Source organism: Cyprinus carpio, chromosome B8, assembly GCF_018340385.1.
Source record: "Cyprinus carpio isolate SPL01 chromosome B8, ASM1834038v1, whole genome shotgun sequence".
In the NCBI taxonomy this organism is placed as follows: Eukaryota; Metazoa; Chordata; class Actinopteri; order Cypriniformes; family Cyprinidae; genus Cyprinus; species Cyprinus carpio.
The window spans coordinates 13915382-13938141 of NC_056604.1; the positions used below are offsets into that span (position 1 = coordinate 13915382).

The 22760-nt window shown below is 38.3% G+C and overlaps 1 protein-coding gene across 2 annotated transcripts; it reads right to left on the minus strand.

Moving 5' to 3' along the window:
- Positions 1 to 996: 996 nt before the first annotated feature.
- LOC109094419 (lysine-specific demethylase 5B-B-like) lies at positions 997 to 21587 on the minus strand. 2 transcript variants are annotated; one of them, XM_042729863.1, is made up of 28 exons: positions 21277 to 21587; positions 18150 to 18227; positions 17577 to 17699; positions 17172 to 17342; positions 16349 to 16405; positions 14680 to 14820; positions 14199 to 14292; positions 13919 to 14037; positions 13487 to 13645; positions 13212 to 13331; positions 12924 to 13082; positions 12625 to 12806; positions 11970 to 12132; positions 11776 to 11895; positions 11446 to 11640; positions 10854 to 11035; positions 10502 to 10626; positions 9846 to 9996; positions 8605 to 8719; positions 8104 to 8474; positions 6795 to 6933; positions 6466 to 6645; positions 4689 to 4847; positions 4127 to 4600; positions 3767 to 3863; positions 3467 to 3639; positions 1995 to 2231; positions 997 to 1918 (listed from the first exon to the last, which is right to left on the minus strand). In XM_042729863.1, the coding sequence occupies exons 1-28, from the start codon at positions 21427 to 21429 to the stop codon at positions 1784 to 1786; spliced, it is 4572 nt and encodes a 1523-aa protein (XP_042585797.1). In that variant the 5' UTR covers positions 21430 to 21587; the 3' UTR covers positions 997 to 1783. The 2 variants fall into 2 exon arrangements, with proteins under 2 accessions (XP_042585797.1, XP_042585798.1); XM_042729864.1 differs by lacking the exon at positions 16349 to 16405.
- Between the last annotated feature and the right edge of the window lie 1173 nt (positions 21588 to 22760).

Consider the following 22760-nt stretch of genomic DNA (forward strand, 5'->3'; position numbering starts at 1 on the left):
CATACTGGCCTCAGTAAAGAGTCACGTGACGTCGATCAGCGCGAGAGTTTGAGGTTGTTATTCAAGTTTATGTGACGGTAATATCTCTGGAAGTCTGAACCATAGACTGTAAAAAGGGTGTTTTTCATGCTTATTGGTTTTTCATGTTTGTAGTTATTATAACTAATTTACCAATGTAAAAATGTTTTCTGCTATTAGTTATTACAACTAACATTTTAGATTTTATTTGAGATATCTTTAATACCCAAGTTAACTAAACTTATTTTAGGTCAAGCATTAATACTTTAAGTGGAAACAATGCATTATTATTCTATTGTTGAATTTTAATAACTACTCAAACGAATCTTTTTTATATATACAGTGAGGTTAGTTTTAGGTTATGTAGTTCTTTATTAAATCCATAGTGGGGCTTCTTTGTATTTTCAAATCTTCCCCATCTCTAAAGACTTGGAAATCTTTACAACAGCAAAGAGTAAGAATACAAAATAATAATACAAAATCTGAGATAACCTGATTGCAGACACCAGGGTTGTAAAGTGAAAAATTCACTCAGAGACATGAAAATAATATTGCTCCTTAAATGGTTTCATTATAAACAATTTTTATAATTATTGCATGCAAATTCTAAAATCCTAATTCTTAGTCTACATCGAATATGCGCTTTATATGAAAAAATATGTGAAATTATGACCAGTTACCATATCAAAAATTGCAAAATGAACAGGTTTAAAAATGGTCTTGTATTATATCAATTTCAAAGAGGCACTAAAGCCCAAACGAATGCTTGGTTGAGAGCATCTGTGACATTGTGAATGTGTGAAAATAGAAATATTTTAAAACTAATAAAAATGGCAAAAGCACATAGTACTACTAAAATTACACCGAAATCAAAATATAAACACTATAATAATATATAAATAATGATAAAATAATGAAAGAAATCATATGCACCAACACAGCTATGATCAGTAAATAAAGAAGGGAAGAGACTTTGTCTGATATTAGAACAAAGAGTTTTATTCCACACTATAAATTGGGACATTTTTTTTTTTAACACGCTAGTCAAACCCCAAACCCTAACACCCACCACCCTCACCCTTCAAAACGGCTTGAGCAGGTTCTGTGGCAGTTCATTACACTCTTCTGTCTGCTACAGTTCTGAAGTGTGTGTCCATTACATATCCTGAATATCTGACCACCATCTCTTAAAGCACCAGCACAACTGAGACCGCCGAAACCTCCTGAAACTTACAAACGACATTATTGCTCCGATAAATAAAACTAATCTACAAAAGGAAATAAAACGTCACAACGGAGAGAATCCAAGGTGTGAATGACAAGTTTCCAAAAAATAATTTTGTATTTGTATTTATTATTTATTGTATTTGGTGAAAACTGTTTGTTTGTCCTGTGTTGTGGCGTTTCTGGCCGTGCATGCAGAAAAGACGACCCTCGCTCTGATTCATGAGAGTGTCCCTCCTCCACGCCAGAAAGCAACACAAACACAAACCCATGCACCACTATAATCATTCAGCATTTACCATATTTATCATTGTTTTAGACAATCACAAACAGTTTGACAGAAGGAAAAAAGCTGTAAAAATACAAAAAAAAGTGACCAAATAGTATCATTCAGGACAATAGAGTCCAACAAAGAGTAAAATAGCACCGTTGTTACAAAGGTCAGAGGTCATAGGTTAGGGAACGGGGAGGGTCAGTTACACATCCAGGAGAAGGGATGGAGGAGGATAGGGTGGGAGACCGGTTTCCTCCCTTGTCCGACTCACTTCCGCCGGCCTGTGTTGGTTGTGCTGCAGGTCACGCACATGTAATCCTCCTCGGCTGCGAGTTCTGCTGATACTCCCACACATATCATATGGAACCAGCGGTTACAGCAGTCACACTGAACCCAGTACACCTGAAGCAGAGAGAAACCAGTCAAAACACATTCAAACACACACAAACCCACTTAGTCGCTACGTTCACTTGCCCACCTCTTCCCCCTCCGGCTGGAGACAGTTCTCTGCTGGACACTGGGTCATATCCTCTTCAGAGTCTTCTGACTGAGACACATCTGATGCAGAGACAGATGCTGCTTTCCTTTCTCTCCGCTTCTCTGTAACCATCCGCTGCTTCTTGCTTTTCGGCTTCATCCCTCTATCCCTGATCTCGGCATCCTCTCTGTTCATTCGCCGCTTGGCTTTCTTTTCTGCTGAAGTGATTGCATCTCCCTATAGAGGGCAAAGAGGAAGACAGAGAAAAGTAATTAATTTAAATTCTTAAACAACTTGTTAAACATTAAAGTAATACTTTTTTCAGCAAGAATGCAATAAATGGTTTACAAAGTGACCATAAAGACATTTTCTGTTTAAAAAAAAAATGTGGTTCAGTAGAATTTGCCATTCAAAGAATCCTGAAAAAAAAAAACAATGTATCATGATTTCCTCAAAAATATTACGCATTAAATGTCCAAAGGGATTGAATAAAGACACTCAATTATATAAAAAATCCTTAATGAGTTTTAAACCATCACTTAAAGGGATAGTTCTCCCAAAAATGACAATTTTGTCATCATTTACTCACTCATGTCATTCCAAACCTGTATGAGTTTCTTTCTTATGTTGAACATAAAAGAAGATATTTTAAAGAATGCTGGTAATCAAACAGTTGTTGGTCCCCATTGACTTTAGTTGTATTTCTTTCCCTACTATGGAAGTCAACGGGGACCAACAACTGTTTGGTTCTTCAAAATATCTTCTTTTGTGTTCAGCATAAGCAAGAAACTCATACAGGTTTGGAACTACATGAGAGTGAATAAATAGTGACAACTTTAATTTTTGGGAGAACTATTCCTTTAAACCAACCAGCTCCAACATAAATCACAACATCCAAGTTTGTTTTGAAGAAAACAAGCAGCTTCAAAGTAAACACTGTACTTAAATGAACAATGCATCATATGAAACAAATTATGTATTAAAATCAAAAAGCAAGAATACAATATAGAACTATTGACTTATTAATAATAAGTATACAATACAATTGAAGTTTTTTGCAAAATATTAGATTCAGTATACACTGTTTGAGAGAGCACGGAACTGATTCATGTATATAATTCATGCTTTATGAGAGTGAGAAGTCGCTGCTTTTGCCATGATTCTCGTTTCCATAGTAACAGCAACTTTCTTTTGATTGGTGGATTCAAGGAAGCTTTTTCTTCAGGAATATGGCCAGTGTATCTACCAAACACGAAGCTGAAATCACACTGACTTTTGGCTTCTACAGAAGCATATAATATTGCTGATCTTTGAGCTCTGGGTTGGTTGGTCTCAAAGTTTATACATTATCCCAATGGAGAAACAGATCTTTTACTTATAGTTCCTGACAGTTCTTCTCAATTAGTGACTGAACTTTAGTGACTGCTAACAGCCTAAAATAAATGATGCATTCGCAGCTTCACACTCCTTACCTCTCTCTGTGGTGAGGAGTGTTTTGGTGTGAGGTAGGGTGGGTGTTCTGTGTGGGATGTGTTTGTGGTCGGGGGGCCGGACAGCAGAAGTCTGTAGAGCTGCTGGGTCTCGGGGACAGAAACCTGCAGGAGCAAACCCTCCACCATCAGTTCCTCCACCTCCGAACTGAGACCTGGAACATTGACACAGTTTCATTTTATACCATAAGCAGTCATCCCGCTGCTTTAACCGTCTGCACAGTGAATTTCAGAAAATATGAAAATGCTCTTTGAGTTTGTGTGTGCGAGAATGATACACACCCTGGAGAGGGATACAACGCTGCTCTGTGTAAAACACCGACTGTTCTTGCCCAGAAACACCCCAGTCCTGACACTGAGATGGAGATCCACACAGTGGCTACAATACAACAAATGACTCTTTATTGGTGGGTAATAAAAAAAAAATTGACATAACAGTGACAACTAATATGTAACAACTAATACTTATTAAAAAAAGCTATGTAAACCACAAATTTTGAAAAAATAAAATAATAAACCTATAATATTTATAGAAAAAAAACTAAATACAATAAAAGTAAAACAAAGCAAAACAAAACCAGATTGTCACCCCTTTGGAAACAAGACATCAAACTGCTAACACTCTGTGATATAATGTCTAACCTTCCTTTTGTGCCCAGTTGTCCTGTGACTCTGTGTAGGTGAAGCTCCTCTGCACTCCTGAGAGGTCAGCGAGTGATCGTACGAGTCTATGACCTCTCGTGCCCGCCGCTGCCAGCTGACAGTACGTTCAATCATATAACGCAGAGCGTCACCTTCTGGGAGACGCACGCGGATATGCTGCAGTGATGACAACAGGGTCTGGATCTTGGCCAGTGGGGGCTTTGTCGACCGTAGACATAACGGACACAGCCAGGCTTCGGGATCGAGGGGATCGGAGGGTCCACGTACACACACACTGTGGAAAGCATCTCGACACAGCTCACACTGCAGCATGGCACCCATGGGTGGTTTCTGACACATACACACTTTGAGAGCAGCACAGTCTGCTGTAGGCAGGAGCTTCGATTCATTAGCTGCACGAAGAGCGCATAGTGACTCCAGCTCTTTTAAACGAACCTCAGCCAGAGTAAACATCTGCGAGAGAGGAAAAGAGAATGAATGAGAAAGAGAAGTGTTTCATTCATCTGAAATTTTTCTGGACTGTACCGTATAGTGAACTCACAGCAGACGCGGAGTCTTTGCTGTCTGAAAGTGCTCTCTCAACATCACTCATACTGTCCAGCTTCACAAGCTTCTTCTTCCCTGATGACAAACATTCTCCCTTCATCCTCCTCATCTTCTTCTTTAAAGAGCTGCCCACTTCCCATCGGGGACACAAGACCTGCACGAGTAACCAGACCCATGAATTACCTCGACAACAACCATTTTATTCAACATAAAATAATTTATTCAAAACAAATTATGAATAAATGTCATGACAACATTTACAGGCCATATTTCACCTTAAAATCAAAACTAAACTAATAAAAAATAGGAAATTACATTCTGCACAGACATTTTTTATAAGGAAACCCCCAATTCTCATTCACAGTGTAATGATAATTAAAATAAAATTAATTAATTCAATAAAAAAAAGATACATTTTGCTTTTATTTTTTGAAATAATTGAGACAGGATTTAAATTACATTAGGGCTGCCCTCGACTAAGGATTTTTCTGGTCGACTAGTAGTCGTTCATTTTAAGCATTAGTCGACTAATCGCACGTTTATTGATAAACCATTTAAAGCATTATAATGAGCCTTTAATTGCCTACATAGCCCAATAAGCACTCAAGGACATGCACAAAGTTGCCACGGCACACCGGCAGAAATATGATGAAGGAGGCTGCATTTACATTTTAATAATTTCATAAACTTGTGCTTTCTTTGTTTTCGGCTTAAGAGATGAAGTTGGCGACACTGACTCATCTCCGCAGTGATGCACCTGTATGCAAGTTTCATACGGATTACATAATCTGAGAATATTTGTTTACCATTTGAATTGGTTCATTTGAAAGTAGACATTTTGCTCTCTATATATGTTTTTAATGTCTGTAAGGCAAAGATATACACGGAGTTTGGCACTCAAGTTCACAAAGACTGAGACGGCAGAAAGCGCATCATGTTTGCTTCTTATTATTTTACAAAAGTGCGTTTTGTTGTTATTGTGAGTGCACACAAATAAACGTAGAGTCTTTACATATTTGAAAGATGTATTACTCTTATCTGTATGAGCAAAAATGAGGGAGTATTTTAAGAGCAAGTAAGCGCACAGCCGCCTCCATCGGTCCTGCAGTGATTGCGCAACAGCTTCCACACTCTGCAGTCTGCACAGACACTTGAACAGCGCACATTTCTCTAGATTAACATTAGATTGAGCGGCCATGTAAAGTTGCTAATACTTAATATTTCAGTTGATAAGCCATATTTGTGGTGGATGTCCTGCCCGATGTACTGTATTACCACAAAGACCAGCCGTTAACGATCTCTCCCTCATGTACTGCGTGATTTCGCCTGTGGATTTTTATATTTTTTCTGCAACTAAGCGACTAATAAAATTTTGGTCAACCAAGCCTCTTCTGGTCGACTAACAATTAGTCAACTATTAGGGGGCAGCCTTTTATTATATTATATTATATTATATTATATTATATTATATTATATTATATATACACACACATTTAATAATGAGAATCACAGACAGTATTTTTATACTTTAATTTTCATAGATATAAATATCAATGCAATAATTTTAAGGTTTTCTTTTGCATAGCAGTAATAGTTTAATTTGTAATTTTCTTTATATTTTGCTTTTTGCTTTTCTTTCAATTTGGCAAAATTAAAATGGCTAACCTCTAACTTAATTTCAAGAGCTAAAAACTTCTATTCAAAAACTTTAAAAGCCTAAATATTTCAACAGATTATTTCTCATTAATTTAATATGATATGACCAGTCTAACCTCCAACAGCGTGAAATAAGAGTTTTTGATGAGGAAGGTTTTAGCAGCCGACTCTTTCCAGGCCTGCACCTCTGATACCAGAACCTCCAGCTGGTCCAGAGGCTCCAGTCGCACAGGAATAGCATGAGCTCTCAGAACCATATCAGAGAGCGAGCTGAGAACCAGAGTCTGACCTCCAACCTGCCAGCAAAAACAGAAACACAAACAATCACATAAACTGCTATTAACACTGCAGACAGATAAAGCTTCAAAAACATGAACATGAGACGATACACTAGCTTGAAGAATGCATACATGCTTCATAGTTTGTATAATGTTGAGTACTCAACCTGTAAATCCTCAGCTTCCTGGAGCCATTCCTTAGCCCTGTTCACTGTGTCTTGCAGTAGCAGGCAGTTTGGCAGGTATGCTGGTACCCCGTCCACCTGAGTCAACATAGAACGGAGCGTCTCTAAACTCTCTGGAGGCCTAAATAAAAAGTGAAAACATTATTAAATGTCACTCAGCTCATTATACAATCACTTTGTGGTGCCTCCTGCCGGTTTCTCAGCACACACCGCAGGAATTAAAGTCTCATTCAAGGGCTGCTTTGCATTTCCAAGCCTCCAGTTTACCCTGAACTGATGCAAATGTTCATCTGTTGTAAAAAAGGATATGGTTGCCTAATTCAATCATGAATTGGCTATTGAAATTGATCTTAGGTTTCTGTTTCGTACAAAGTCACTCTAATAGATTGTTATGGATTGAGACTAGAGCTCCTACTTGAATGGCCAACAAGCCTTACAAAACCAACCAACCAGAACTAATATTTGTTATTTATACAAATAGTTAATATACAAATAGTTATATATATATATATAATATATATATATATGTGTGTGTGTGTGTGTGTACACACTGTATGTATATGCATTTAAACTTTACATTTAAAACTCTAAATTAATATCAAATTTTAAACTATTTAAAAGTTAAATTTTATTCTGAAATAGAATAAAGTTAAAACACTAAAATAGCAAACTAAAACTGAAATAAAACTGAAGCTAAATTTAAAATAAAAATAATAAAAATTACAAAAGCACAACAAAAAAGAAAAACTGAAAAATTAAACCTAATTCAAAATATTAATAAATAGTCCAAAAATATATGATTAATATTAAAGTAACATTGTTGCACATTATGTTTGCAGTGTTATTTACATACAGACGTCACTGGAGTATTTTTTTCATTAACTTAGAGTAAATTAACTTACTCATATTTTATTTTTGTAGACAAAATAAACTGTGCCTTTTATTGTTTTTTAAATGGATGAACTGCACTGCACCCTGAAGTCCCCATATATGCTTTTTGAATGTACAACAAATGAACAACAAAGTTGTAATGTAGGGATTTCAAAATAGTGTTTACAAAAATAAAGAATTTTTTTTTTTTTTTAATACTATTTTACACAATTATAATATTTCCTCAAAATATAAATGGGTCTTATAGCTGCCTTAACATTTCAAGAAGGGGCTTCTTCATATCTGGGGGTCTGTGACATCAAAAAGTTTAATAACTCCAAAGGGTAAACAAAGAGTAGCTTAGGTAGATTGGTGGTTGTGTTTTATCCGTGCAAGAGTCTTCATTCAGGGCTGCCCCCACCTGGCCTTCAGCAGTCCCTGCGCTTTCTCTTCCAACTCCTCGGAGACTGTGAGCAGTTCCTGCAACCGAGCCATTGTTCGTTCAGTGGAGGGATGTGGTGTCAGTCCGACCCCTCGATCGATCAGCCGGCGCATGCTGTCCAGAGAGAGACCACAGGGGTTTAATACCAGATCCTCTGCCTGCTGAACTCCGGCCAGCCACCGGGCCTGTTCCAAACGCTCCCGCAGCAGCAGCAACTCCGGAAGACACACATCAAACTGAGAGCCCTCCTCCAGCAAGGACTCGATCTCGCTAACAGAATCTGCGCTCACTTCATCAGAAAGAAGCTTCTCACTGTGCTGCTGGAAATCCTCAATGCTGTTCAGCAGCTCCTGAGAGAGAGTTAATAGCTTGCATTATATAAGCAGTTTAGAGATGAACTGTGCCTCATTAATCTTTAGCAAGATTGCCTGCATCTTACACGACTGTGTGTATGTGTGTGCGCACGTGTGTGTCAGTCACCTTCAGAAGCGGTGCTTGTGTTAGACTGCAGGGCAGGTTATAAAGCTGGCGGACAAATGATCTCATTTCCTCCACTGTGAGCTGATTAATAGAATTACCCCCGCCTGTGCGGTACCTGCAGACAGATGACGACAGACAGACATAAACAAATGCATGAAATAATACACAATTCACATGCCATATGTGTTTCGGCCGAACCAAACCAATGTATGCAGAAAACAAAGCCCACCACACTGGAAATTCCCCTGAAATGGAAATAAACACTGTGAGCTGTGTGTAAGGGGTCATTCTTGCACCTCTTTGCACTATTTTTGTCCAAGTATGTGTATAGCTGGTTGTCTTTAAGAGTTGAAATTCACCTTGCTTTTTTTTCAGCGACTTGCGCCATGAGCTCTGCCATTCTTAAGGCCGCATGTTAAGTGTAAAGGTTTCCACCAATTGTTTCCACAAAAATATTAAGCAGCACAACTGTTTTTAATATGGATGTCCTAAGCCAATCTCAAGGACCGGGATCGGGCCAATCAAGCACTTAGCCCAATCCTTATTTAATGTCAGCTGTCATGCCGATGACGTATTCAGGAGAATAGCCACCTTGCCAGTCGCCACTAGAAGGAAAAGACGTGCAAATGTGCACATTCAGCTACCAATAAAATCAAAAGAAGAACCAGTGAGGTCTGTTCACACAGGTTTGAGCTTCCATGTTTAATGTATTTGATGCGCACTATTGTGATGACCACTCATTAATTTATCATTTATGAGACATCGCTGCCATAACGCAATGGCTATGGGTTGCATCTTGCTTCGGATTTGACTGAAAGCTATTCAATATTCAATAACTCGGATCAGGTGAGGGGCACAAAAAACCTGATCGGGACATACCTAGTTTTTAACATTGATAATGAGAAGCAAGAAACACCAAATCAAAACATTAAAATGATCTATGAAGGGTCATGTGACACTGAAGTCTGGAATAAATTGCTGCTGAAAATTTAGCTTTGCCATCACTGGAATAAATGCATTTAAAATATATTATAATAGAAAACAGTTACTTAAAATTATTAAATATTTCACAAAATTACAGTTTAACAGTATTAAAAAAATGCAGCCTTTGTGAGCATATGAGACTTCTTTCAAAAACATTTTAAAAATCTTACCAACTCCTAGGTTTTAAACTGTATTGTAACTGTAGCTTGTTTGAGTAGCATTCATTCTAGTCTTTTTGTGGTTTTGCGTGCATGTACCTGGTCTGCCTCTTGCCGTTTAGCAGTTGCTGAGCAACAGACGAGCATTTCTCAGCATCTTGAGTAACCAGCCTCAGCTGACGTAAGAGATCGTTCTCTGGGAACGCCTTCTCGTCAGACTCCTCCAGAAAGGCGCGAAACACGGTGACATCTACAGCGACAGAGAGAGAGGTGCCGTTGAGAGGCCAGAAGCAGAAGTGAAACTAATGACATGGTACTCAAATGCAATTAACTTGAGTGATGTAACATTTTTATGACTGAAATGGAATATAAGTAGTGTGGGACTTCCATAAAAATTGTCCATAAAAATTTCAATTGTGAAAGGTGGGCTAAATATTAATATTAGCCTCTGCAGAAAAAAAAAAGAGGAGGAAAATGTTAATAGACTATTTTGCATAGTATTTTTTTTTCATCTAATTAAGTGTCATGCCAATAACTGTGCACTGTGAGATGAGGAACATTTAAGTAAATAAAATATCTTTTTGATTTCATGATTGTCTTCAATTAAATAATTTCAAGGGGAATCTATCATCAAGTTTATACATTGTGTATCAATAAATAAAATGTTAACATTATTATTAATAAGAATGATAAAAACTACACATGCTGAAAATGGATTCTAATTCAGAAAGATTCTAATTCAGAATGAAACTCACTGCGTTTCTTGTCAAGCTTTGCTTTCATGACCTCTGTCACTCGTGACGCCCACTCATCATAGGACTCCGCCCTCTGCCGCACAGCGTTCATCATGGGGTAAAGGTCATCCAGTGTGAAACGGTAACTGTGTGGTTGAGCATTGCATTGAGTGAAACTTTCACCAGAGCTTAACACCACCATATATTTGTATCTTAAACACTGACTAGGAGTTGAACCACTTCCATGATCCAATCAAAATGTAATTGTTCAGTCATAATCAAATTAAATAGAGGCCAATCTTTAGATAAGGCCAGCTCTCATATCTTGTAGCCTGATCAGTGAGGAGTACCGAAAGCAGAAATGGAGACTCACTTGAGTGTGTAATTGGAAACGGGGCAGGAGCAGAGGTCGTGGGCATGGTGTAGACACACCTGGACTCCTGGTCTGCAGGGACAGGTGAGAGCAGACAGGTAACAGGTGGTGCGACACTTCACGCACTGTCTCTCATCATCTGCCAGCAGGTTGTATTCAAACAATTCACAATGAACCACCCCCTATACAAAGAGAATATTATCAAACGATCATTTATAGAGAAGTAGAAAAAAAAAATGGCACATTCAGACATTACTAACGTCTCTAACCCATTAAAATGCCCAATATAACAGACGACCATTCATTTTGGGTTGTCTATGTTCATGGAAATCTGGAAAAAGCTATATAATATATGATATAATGCTACTGTAATGTAAGTAGATAGATCATTTAACTACACACATAAAGTTCATGAAGTGTGAGGATATTTGTTTTAGTATTGACTTATGGCATATTTTACTACACACTTCCATATATGTTTGTTTTTCTCAGAGCGAGAAGACTAATGAGCATGGTTGAATAAATCTATAGTGTCATCCACACAAATGGTGTCTCACACACAGACTTGACAGGTTTTTTTGTGTTCTCTCACCATCTTACGGACTTTGTCCCGCAGTTCTCTCTCCCCTTTGATCATGATCTGCATGTCTTTCTGTACGGCTGACGCCAGAACCACGTCCAGGCTGTCGGCTTTCATGGCCATATTACACACCATCTCATCATGAGAGAACACGCAGTAACGGTGCAGCTGGCGGTAGTGATCCACACACTGACGCCCCAGTGGCATCTGCAAACCAAATTTACAACACAAATCAGTAAAAAAAAAAAATCATATAAATTAAAACTGCATACTCAGCTCTGAGACCTGCGCAAGAAAATCTACATTAATAACAGTCAGTGTAACAGCAGAACTGATCCTCACCCAGTCCACTGTGCAAAAGTTCACAGCCTCTGCAAAGTTGAAACCCTGGTTGAAGCCGCTGTGATAGGACCGCGGGAAAGTGATGACGAACTCTCCTGCGCACTGATTGGTTCTGTAAATCTAAAAAAAGAATGTGCTTGTTACTCACAGGTACTCAATGCGAGCATGTGATTATGTGTATAAATGTTACTCACTGGTACTCCGTGGGCCATGAGTGTATTGGGGTTCATGATTGTGACAAGCTGGTGTAGAAGGTCTGGCTGAGACTCAAACAGTTCTGGGGCCAGTTTCTTCATGACTGCTTCCAACTGCTCAGCGGCAAAACCAGGAGCACCATACCACGTCTTAGGCTCTCCCCTGACACATACAAACATACAATCATGGTCTTCACACATACAATACCACTTATTTTATAAAAACAGTAATATTGTGAAATATTATTGCAATTTAAAATGTTTTCTGTGTAACATTTCTTCTAATATGCTGATTTGGTGTTCAAGAAACATTTATTATCAGTGCTATTGTTGTGCTGCTTTATATTAAAAATTGTTTGTGCTGGTTTAAAAAAAAAAAAAAAAAAAAAAAAAAAAAAAATCGCCATTATTTGATTAATAGGACGTTTAAAAGAAACAGCATTTATTTGCAAGATAAATCTTTTGTAACATCATAAATATCTTCACTTTCACATTTATAATCACACAGTCTCCTAGGTAACTGAATTTTTATTTGGAGTAGAAACCATATTTGAAGCAAAACCATTGTGGGGGACAGAAGTACAGTGAGTTCAGTCAGTGCACTATATAGTACACTAATATATATATGGCTTTTATTAAGCATGTCACTTATTACCAGTGCAGGTAGTTGATGGAATAGCTCCAGTGGTCCTCAATGTGCCAGCAGAAAGAGGAGAAGCACATGCCCACGTACAGCCATGGCAAAGTCATGCCACATATATCAGCAGTGACATGAGTCAGCACTGATGGTGTCATCATGGCCATGTTATTCAGGTTCCAACCACAGCCAAGATATTTCTACAGCAATCAATCGTAACAAAGAATAACAACATCAGTGATGGAAACAGGATGTGCTACATATGAATACATGTCGGAAATTGTGAGCAATCTCAAAATATGGTATTGCAGTTGTACCTCATCATGTGGCGCAACCTTAAACTTTCCACCTTTGATTGGAAAACCACTTCCAAACTCTTTCGAGGCGATGTCAGCACCATATTCCACTGTCACATCCTCCTCAATGGTACCGACCAACCTCCAAAACTCTTTTTCTACTAATTCGGTGGGAACCATCTAAAACAAGCCAAAAAAAATAATATCAGTGCTTAAGTGCTTAAGGTTAGTTCATTGTTCAAAATTAGGTTCGCAAATCTATACTCTTGAGAGTCAATGTCAGAGTGTCAGTAGGGATTTTGTACATACATGAACAGGCATGTTGAAATAGTCTGACTTGAAGGAGTCTGCCATTTCCCCAAAGGATTTCAGAGAATAGTCCCTGCAAGCTTGCTCGAAACCAAACGCCTCCTGAGGTTTACTGCACTCCTGCAGAAACACATAAATAATGAGTCAATTAATTATTGTAGTAAATCAAATTCTCTAAAAATGCAACATTGACTGGGTTCTGAACAGTGCTGTTCAGAATCAGTTGCTGCTTTTAATAATGAACAAACACTGTTATCATTTACTTTATAACTCACCTGAGCCAGACACTTCGGGCACCTCCAGTCACCTCTAGGAACATCATTGAGAGGTGGGATCAAGCAGAAGGTGTGGTAGCTGTCATCACAACCATCGCATAACAACAATCGGTCCTCATCGTTCCCCTTTCCACACACTAAACACACATACATGTCCACCTAGAGAAAGACAGACAGCACTATGATATCACAACCCATGTAAACAAAGTTTTAGTTACACAATGTTTTGGAATACAGCGTATAGTTATTTAATATTAATAATTTCCCCCACATTACAACTTCACATTTCTTAAATGTTGTTTTTTAAAACTTAAATGGTTTAAGGCAACTGGTTTCCTCAACTAAAATGAGTTGAATGAACTTTGTTATGGTTGTGATTTAGATGTGACAAAGGCTCTTACATTTGAATAAGAAAGAGGGCAGGAAATTTACCATGCTGACTGGAGGAGGGGGGATGTTTTTCTTGTAACGTGATTTGCTTTTCTCGGGTTCAGGATTTATCTCTTTTATCTCCACAGGTTCCTGCTTCACCTGTATAGGGACCTCTCGCTCTAATACACACATACAAATGCATTTGTTCACATAAAGACACTGATTTGAGTAATAAAGCTGTGCTAATCACGTTTGCTTTGCTTGACTATAAATATTACCTAATGAATACTGGCTAATGATCTGAGTCATGTGAGGTTAGATGCAAATGTTAGGTGCTCACCTGGTTCAGGCTTGGCAACAAATGAACCCATTCTCCTTCTGAGATTGGGCCTGTTCTCACATCCCTCACCTCCCTCTGACTTGACACAGCCAGACTACAAACACAAAAACAGAAGCATGCGAGTTAAAAGATACATGTCTATTGAGCACCAAGAATGATTTCTGGAGGATGGTGTGACACTGAAGACTAGAGTAATGGACTGAAAATTCAGCTTTGTCATGATAGGGATAAATTGCATTTTAAAATATATTAAAACAGAAAACAGTTATTTTATATTGTAGTTTTACTGTATTTTTGATCAAATAATGCAGCCTTGGGGAGCATCTTTAAAAACAAACAAACAAAAAAATAATAATACTGTAGTTTATATCCAAACGGACATACAGTATGGACCGTTAGAGAAACAAAACTGTGACAAATGGAGGCCAACTGTGATTATAAACCTACAACATAGTTGCCCGCTCACAAATGGAGTACTCACCTCTGTTTTCATCCTCTTGGCTCTTCTAGCAGGTGCACTCGTGTCGCTGGGCTGAATGTGAATGTTTTGTCTCTGCAGCAGATCATGGGGTTTATACTCTTTATCTTCATTTACATCATCTACTGATACCTTCTGAAGACACTGAAGAAAACAAGAAAAACAACTCAACTGGTTAAATGTGCCCTTTACATTTAAACTTACAGAACATATAAAATAACAAAACTACAAAAAGTTCACCTTCTTTTTTCCTGTTAAACACAAAGGAAGATGTTATCAACAACTTCCAACCTGCTAAACACAAAGTAATATGACATCCACAATGACTAAAATCAGCTCTTTTCCGTGGTGTGACTTCGACTTTGACTAAATTCAGTGTTGCATGAACCCTTTTAAAATACTTTTTTTGAGCTTGACAGCTCATGGGAAAGAGCGGCTTGGACTTCTTGCATAACATCTCCTTTTGTGTAGAGAAAGTCAGTCATGAAGAGGGTGACAAAATGATTACAAAACTCAATTCTGCATGAACTATTCCTTTAAAAACTGGTGTAGGATTAAAATTTTTACTATTTTGCTATTTGCTAGAAATGGCGAATAATACTTTTATTTAACATTACATTTTTCAGTAGAAAGACTGAAATGGTATTTTTTGTAAAACATACTCCAATAATCTTTCGATTTAACTCCAACAAACTACGGGGGATCATTTATACAATGGTTAAAGTGTAATTTAATAGGTCTGTTTTTAAAAATCCGATGTCAAAGGTCATTTTGAGGCCACCTCAGGGTTCTCCCCACTGGAAACTGTAAAACTTCACACTCCACAAAATTCCTCTAAATCACCGTCATCATTTCCCTCCACCCCAAAGATAAGCTATACTAATGTGTGAAAAACCTGTTAGCCTGGCTATAAAGAGTGTTACATCTGTGAGTGCATGCAGAGTGAAATCCTCAACATTCCCAGTTACACGACATCCAAACTGTATGAGGCCTGCTACCACTATCAGATGACAGATTTACATACAGACAGAGGGTAGAGGGAGGAGAGAGAACAGCTGGAGGTGTAAAGAGATTAGCGTGAACAGAAAGCAGGTCACAGTCTCCGTGGGTTGAGAGGAGGAGTGGGAGGGAGGGGGAGGGGAGGAAAAAAGGATGCAGCAGAAGTCAAAAAGACAAAAACATAGAAAGAGCAGCAAGTGAAAACAAAGACGAGAGTAGTAGGTGGAGAATAAAAGCAACAGTGTCTCGGGAGGACAGCTGGGGGTTTGGTGAGGGTCAGGACAGATCGAATGCTGTCCATCAAAGAAACACACTAGTTCGCTCCCATTTGTCACCCAAACTCAAAAATAAAACAAAACAAATAAAGACACACACATACAAACAAACTGACATAAGCAGCAAAAGGAAATGTTTACATATCAAACATAAGAAAGTGATAAAGAACCGGGAAATATTTAGTGTAAAACATTCATAAAAGAGTAATAAACTACTGTATTAACAAATCCATACATTTAAAAGATGGATTGTGTGATTTTTCAGAGAGCAGTAACATTTCAGTATGGCAGTAAGAGCCACAGCGACTACTAAATGAAACATTATTTGCCACAGTACCCATAATGATATCACATCCTGTCCAGATTTAAATAGTCAGATGCGGAAAGTAGAAACATACCTCCTCCAGCCCAGGAGGTGCCACAAAACTTGTCAGTTTGGCTGCAAGGTCAAGAGCCTGATGTGGAAAAGAGCACCAAACATTACAAAGAAAATGCCAGTGATCTCTGGGTCAGAGGTCACAACATCTCTAACAGAGATGTCAAGCATTCAGTCAATGGAAAGAAAATTAGTCAGGCTCCAAGATACTTTTCATATTCAAAGCATGTGCATGTGATCACTGAGTGCATTGCAAAATGTTAAAAAATATTTGCTAATAAATACATATTATATACATAGTTTACATTTTATATTTATCTTTAGTTTATACAATTGTTGTGATATTACTGAAATTATTTAACTTTTTTTTTAATTAATATCATTGTAATATATAAACGCTATTAAATTTATTAATCACATAAATATATGATGGATTCTTTCATCTATGAAAGGTAGCAGCTTACAGTGTGTAAAAAGTTATGAATACCATGTTGTGCATTTTGCTAATTGATATTTGTCTCTAAAAACAAAAGTAATTTGCAACCACATTTAGCAGAGGCTGTGGCACAAAGAGCAGTAACACTTGGAAGATTGGCACGCAATACAGAAAACAAGCAGCTAAAACACGATAAAACACACTTAATAACCACATATTGCATTCATAAGCACAGCATACTCAATCAGACCTTAATGTAGAAACTAATACCGCTAACCCTAAAAGCCCAGCTTTAACACTGCAGACCATCTGTAACCGGACTCCGCACCCAAAACTCCTGCATGACTGCTGAAAGCTTTATGGAGAGTGTGTGATATATCGATCTGATGTGTTTATATGTTAAACTCACCAGCAAGTTTGTCCCAGAATGGAAGAGGTTGTACGGATACAGGACCCTCTCGTAATGGGCTCTCAGGTGGGACCCCACAGCTTTGCCTGGGGCAAAACCCATTGTCATGGCAATCTTCGTCCATCTCCTCTCTCTACAAACTAAATCGAATCCACCCTCCTCTGCAACCAACTGGCAGATTGAGAAAGAAAGTGTTGGATTTCATTGAAAAAAAGACTATAACATTCAATGCTTTTGTTTTACTTGGTCAATAAAAAAAGAACTTGGTGGTTACATGAATTACTCTGTGACTCATACAGAGATGAGTAACAGGTTTCAACTAAAAATACTGAACAGAGTTATAAGTGATGAGGCATATTAACTTATCCAGTCCGATAAAGAAGACTGAATGACAGACTCACTCACTTTGTTGAGGTGGTACAGATCGAGGATCTTCCGCTCCACGTGTGGGATTTTGAGTTTGCATCCTTGTAGTTCCCAAAACTTGGCAATCTGGTCCAAGAAATTGAGTTTAACTCTGGTTTGAGCCTGTAAGAAAGGGAGGGGGAGGGTGTTGGAAGAGCCAAGAAAAAGAGAAAATAAGATTCAGCAACATTGTGAATGGTGCATGTTAATTATTAAGCATCTCAGAGGTTGTGTTATTTAAATATCTGATTTCAAAAGACCCAAATTCTTCTGACAAGACTGTGACCACTGAACGTACAATGCACCAACATGCACCCTTCAGTTTCACTATATTTTTTCATATACACAAACCCTGACCCTAAACCTAACCCTGTGACAAACCTGTTGATATCAATAAATGATTTGACAGATTTATGAGTTTTTCCATACAGTGAGCAATTCAGATGACCTCGCAAGTTAGTTTTCAGCATGTCTCACTATATTTGTGGAGATATTTTAAAATATCGGGCCCTCACACATATAAGCAAGTTTGTGCAAACTAGTTTCTAGCTCAAAGCAAAATTGTAAAATTACCTCGAGCTCGTTGAGTCTCTGGATTCGTGGAGTAAAATGAAGTCTGTCAACATCACATGCAAATGGAGGCTGCCAATCCTAAACACACACACAAAGCAAGCAAATAATTAGTGAACTTACATTTTTTCTTTCTTTTATTGATATTGATTTTAAATGGCTTGATTTCTTACTGAGTATATGTAAATTCAACATGCAACGTCATCATTTTGCAGCCAAATCAATCTGTGACATCCAATAGGGATCAGTGAACCAGTTGTACAGTCCAGTGCATTCTACATATATTTTAAGCAAAGCTAAAATTTTCACAAAAACAAACTTCAGTCCCATTATCTGCAAATCTTAACAGTATAATGTGTTCTTTCATCTTTAGCTTTCTGATTTTCTAAATTCATCAGGCTTTGCAGGTTTGTGACGTGAATTCATCAACAATGTGACACGCACACAAAAACATGGAGCTTTTAGGTGGTGACTGTTTTTCACGTTTACAGATAAGACTTTCATACTGAGGGTACTGGACACTGATAATTTAAACAGACACAAAATTATCAACACAAACAGCAAGTACATACACGTGGTTGCAACAATACATAGTGCCCGAGCCATTTTAATCAGATTACATTACTATTCTTCTTACTTGTTAATATTTTCTTTGCATTCATAAAATTAATTGAAAGGATCTGAAAGCCAACCCTATTCATGTGTGAATGGAACTTTGTGGTTCCAGTGGTCTTTGTGGTCTAGAATCTTGTGAATGTGTGTCTGCTTTAACAGTGGCTAAATGTGAACTAAAAAGCACACGTTCACTGACACGCAACCTGCTGAAGATGGCAAAACGGTGGAACTGTGGTTTTCGTTCAGCTCAGTCACCTATATAAAACCTTTTCAGACCACGTTTAACACATTTTCTTTGTCTCCAGCCTCTCATAACCACATGCTTACAACTGCATTCAGAAAAACAGCAACACATATGCAATCGTGTCTCCAAATACACACAATGTAATTAACAGCTTGATTACCGAGACCAGACATTTACCCTCTTGGGATCAGTAAAGTGTTACCCTTTCTTAGCCAAAAAAAGTCACATCAGGATACAATTACCACAATTAAAACGAGCTGCAAAACCTCACATTTAAGCCTCAAAATTCAAACCGCAGATATGTTTGCTCTTTTATACATTTATAATAATAGTGTGATTATGTAATCAGCACATGAAAAAAAAAATTCAGAACTTACTTTTTTTTTGCCTCATAACACATAAATTGCATATCCAAAGGCACACCATTTGAGAGTCTGTACAACAAACCACTGTAAATGAGATGATTTGTGCCCTACATGCGAACGATATTCACCACAGTCCTTATCTTAAACCTCAGCTACACATGATCAAGAAAATGAAGGTTCTATGCATATTAAATCCATTTACCACATTATTTCCTTGTTTGCTGTTCAGGCAGCATAGTTACAGAAAGACACAAAATGGCCAGATGGTTCATTCGCTCCATAGCTCGCAACATGGAGGACGCACCCGGCCCAAGGGTATCCATGGGGTTCGGGACCAGCTTAAGAGCCGAACCGAGCCTGTGAATCACTTCACACGGTCCAAATACTTTAAACCGTGTCAGAATCCAGTGCGCGTCTATGATGGTGTTGGAAAGCAAGAGGCCATTTGGGAAACATTCTCAGCTTTAAAACCCTTGTGAGATTAAAAACCCTACCAAAACACTACTTTATTTTGGATATTAATACCGTCACTGATACGAAGCCGTCGTCCTATAATGATGCTTGACGGATTTTGCCAGTTAAATCCTCGCTTGTTTAACGTAATTATGCTTTCTCTCAGCTGCCACCTCAAGCGTGAATCACATCACGTAGCTGCGAGTTTAATCGATTCATTTCAGAATTCGAATTCACATCAAACCCGAATCCAGAACCAGAACCAGCGGTTTGATCCAGAGCGCGTCATGGACACAACAGACGGAGCGAGAATGATCATTAAACAAGTAAACGGCATTTAAAATAACATGGAACCTAAATATGGCTATAAACATAAATCTGTTTTAAATGTCCATAAAATAATGATTGTAAAGTACATATTCGGTCACTCAGACACACGAAACCATCTTCAGAGATTAATACATGATAATATTCGTGGCACTGGGCTCGTCTAATGTTCACTCACATAACCTATAATACATAAAGACGCCATCAGAACCACTGAAACCCTTCAAACTGGTTTAGACAGGTTCTAGAGTTAAGCGTTCGGATTCAGATTAACGCCGAAAGGATGAACCGGATCATTTTGCTAATATGTGAACTATATTTAGTTGCTGGGTATAAACGGTAAATTCATTAATTGCATTATTCTCTAATCCGCACACAACCACTTTTTTTTTTTGTAACAATGCATTCGTTCTGACCAGAACAGATGATATAACTATATAATGATGGCTTAATTAGTTTATATTAACATAATCTTCTCATTAAGGTAATAGCCTAATGCAATAAAAAAAATAAACAAACCTCAATTTATGAATATATATACACATGCATATAGTCAATGAGCTATGGTGAAAATGAAAGGAAATGTTTATTTCCGCATTGGCAGGTATCTCTTGGTCTCTTGATGGTTTTTGTCTATTTGTCGACATTAAATTGTTGTTAAAAGTACACGGAACTCATTAAAAGCATTTTTAATCAAATGATGGGGTAATGAAGGGGGTTTCTGTTCGTCAGTGTCACTAAAGATGCAGAAGCAACTACACCAGTACTAATAATTCAATATACATAATGAAAATTTAAAAAAGATAAACAGTATTCTTTATTAACGATTACCACTGACGATCAGCAAACTAAAGTTTAAGTAAACGTGACGTTTAATCCCGCACTAGAACCGAGCAGGCCGTAAACGACACGCTCAGCGACCATAAAAAGACATATTCCTGTATAACATTCACACATCCGCGACGTTATTGCGCATATGATGCCTATAGTTACACACAAAGCGGTTCGGCAGTGCTGTCACTGCGCCGCCATGTTGAGACATTTCCCTTTAAACCGAACTCAGAATCACTCCGCAGATCCAGCCCGGTTCAGCCGGTCCGCTTCAGACCGTCCGGGCAGCACTCACCGGCGGCGGTCGAACCTTGCAGATCCCGGTTTTCTCGGCGATGGGTCGGATTTTATTGATAAATGCAAACGGGTCTGCAAATTCCTCCCAACTGGGCTCGAACACCGGGCACTCGGGCGGTGGGGTAAACTCGGCCGGGCCCCGCTGGGTCATCCTGCAGGTCCGGTTCCGGAGCAGAATCGAGTCGCTCAGCGAAGCGGAGACAGAACTTCCTGGGATATGCAACACGGTCTATCCGTCCTTACTCCCCCAGTCCGGCTAACACTTGAACAACACGAACAATCAACACACACACGCGCACATACACACACACTCACCGTGACGTGACTGCTCTTAGGCTGAGACCACATCCGCTCAAAAATGTAGAGACAAAGCTAGCGTGTCCACTCGTTTGTAGCTTTGCAGAATCACTTTAAAGGGACAGGTCGGCCGTGATATTTACCGTTTATTGTTGCATTATTTAAACGGTTTGTCTTCTATATGCGTAACGACTACAGCTCGGAAATACGTTGTTATTCGTTTACATCAGTGCAGGCGCTATTAATGCTGAAGAAACAAACTAAACTCCTCACATTTACGTCGCATTCAAACGAAAGTTCGAACTGTTCAGTTATTTACGGTTTACTCTATAATCAGGTGTTATTTAAAATGAATGACTCAAATCTTTTTAGCATCTTTTTATTTTCAAGAAGTCCTTTTTTTCAAGTTCATGTTACATGTGCCTATGTACAAATAGGGCCCACGGCAGAAGCATACAACTGTGAGTAACAAGGCATTACAAATTCAAAGGCAATGCCGAGTTGTACGCGTACGTCAAAATTTTACAGAAAGACTACGTGTGTTCCACACGGTTCATTTAATTTAGAAACTTTGTGAGTTCTGTGTATCTCTACATACACTTCTGCCAACAGCATGCGCTCGAAGCCGTCAACTGCCTCGCTCCGCCCCAGTGTTTACCTCCGCGAATGGATACCTTCAGGTGACAGCTGATAGTGGCCGGGACTTCTTCTTTAAATAGACTCAATGCGGCTGCTGATTGGACGACTTGCGTATAGAGTGTGACGAAGTGCGCGGGGGAGGGGGCGTTGTACTAAAGCGCTTTAAATCATAGTGGTCTACTTTTGTGTTTTGTAATAAAGGCAAATCTAGTAACATTTCACTTAAATGTTAAACTAACGTTTTAATTAATGTTATATTTCAATATCTAAATAACAAGGCCACGTACGAGCCTGAGATTGAGAAAGTTTATTGTTTTACATGTAAGATTATCATGAATGGACACGTTGAAGTGGAATGGAAGAAAGTGAGTCTGTTTTATTTGAAAAAAACTTGAGTAGGCCTATTGCATTTCGAGTCTGGATCATGATGCTCTCATCGCAAAGTCATCAAAATAACCAATGGTGTACATTGTCACAGTCACTGTACATTAAAGTTTAATTTTACTTCAGGTATTTTGATTTGGGAGGGCAAAAATGTTTAGATCA

What these genes read in the sequence shown, in the direction of transcription:
- LOC109094419 (XM_042729863.1), bottom strand. Translation starts at nt 21,429, where the DNA reads ATGACCCAGCGGGGCCCGGCCGAGTTTACCCCACCGCCCGAGTGCCCG. An exon ending in ATTCTGGGACAAACTTGCTG is followed by an intron (nt 16,406 to 17,171) that starts GTGAGTTTAACA and finishes TTTCCACATCAG; the next exon opens with GCTCTTGACCTTGCAGCCAA. An exon ending in CAGGGACTGCTGAAGGCCAG is followed by an intron (nt 6,934 to 8,103) that starts GTGGGGGCAGCC and finishes CTTTTTATTTAG; the next exon opens with GCCTCCAGAGAGTTTAGAGA.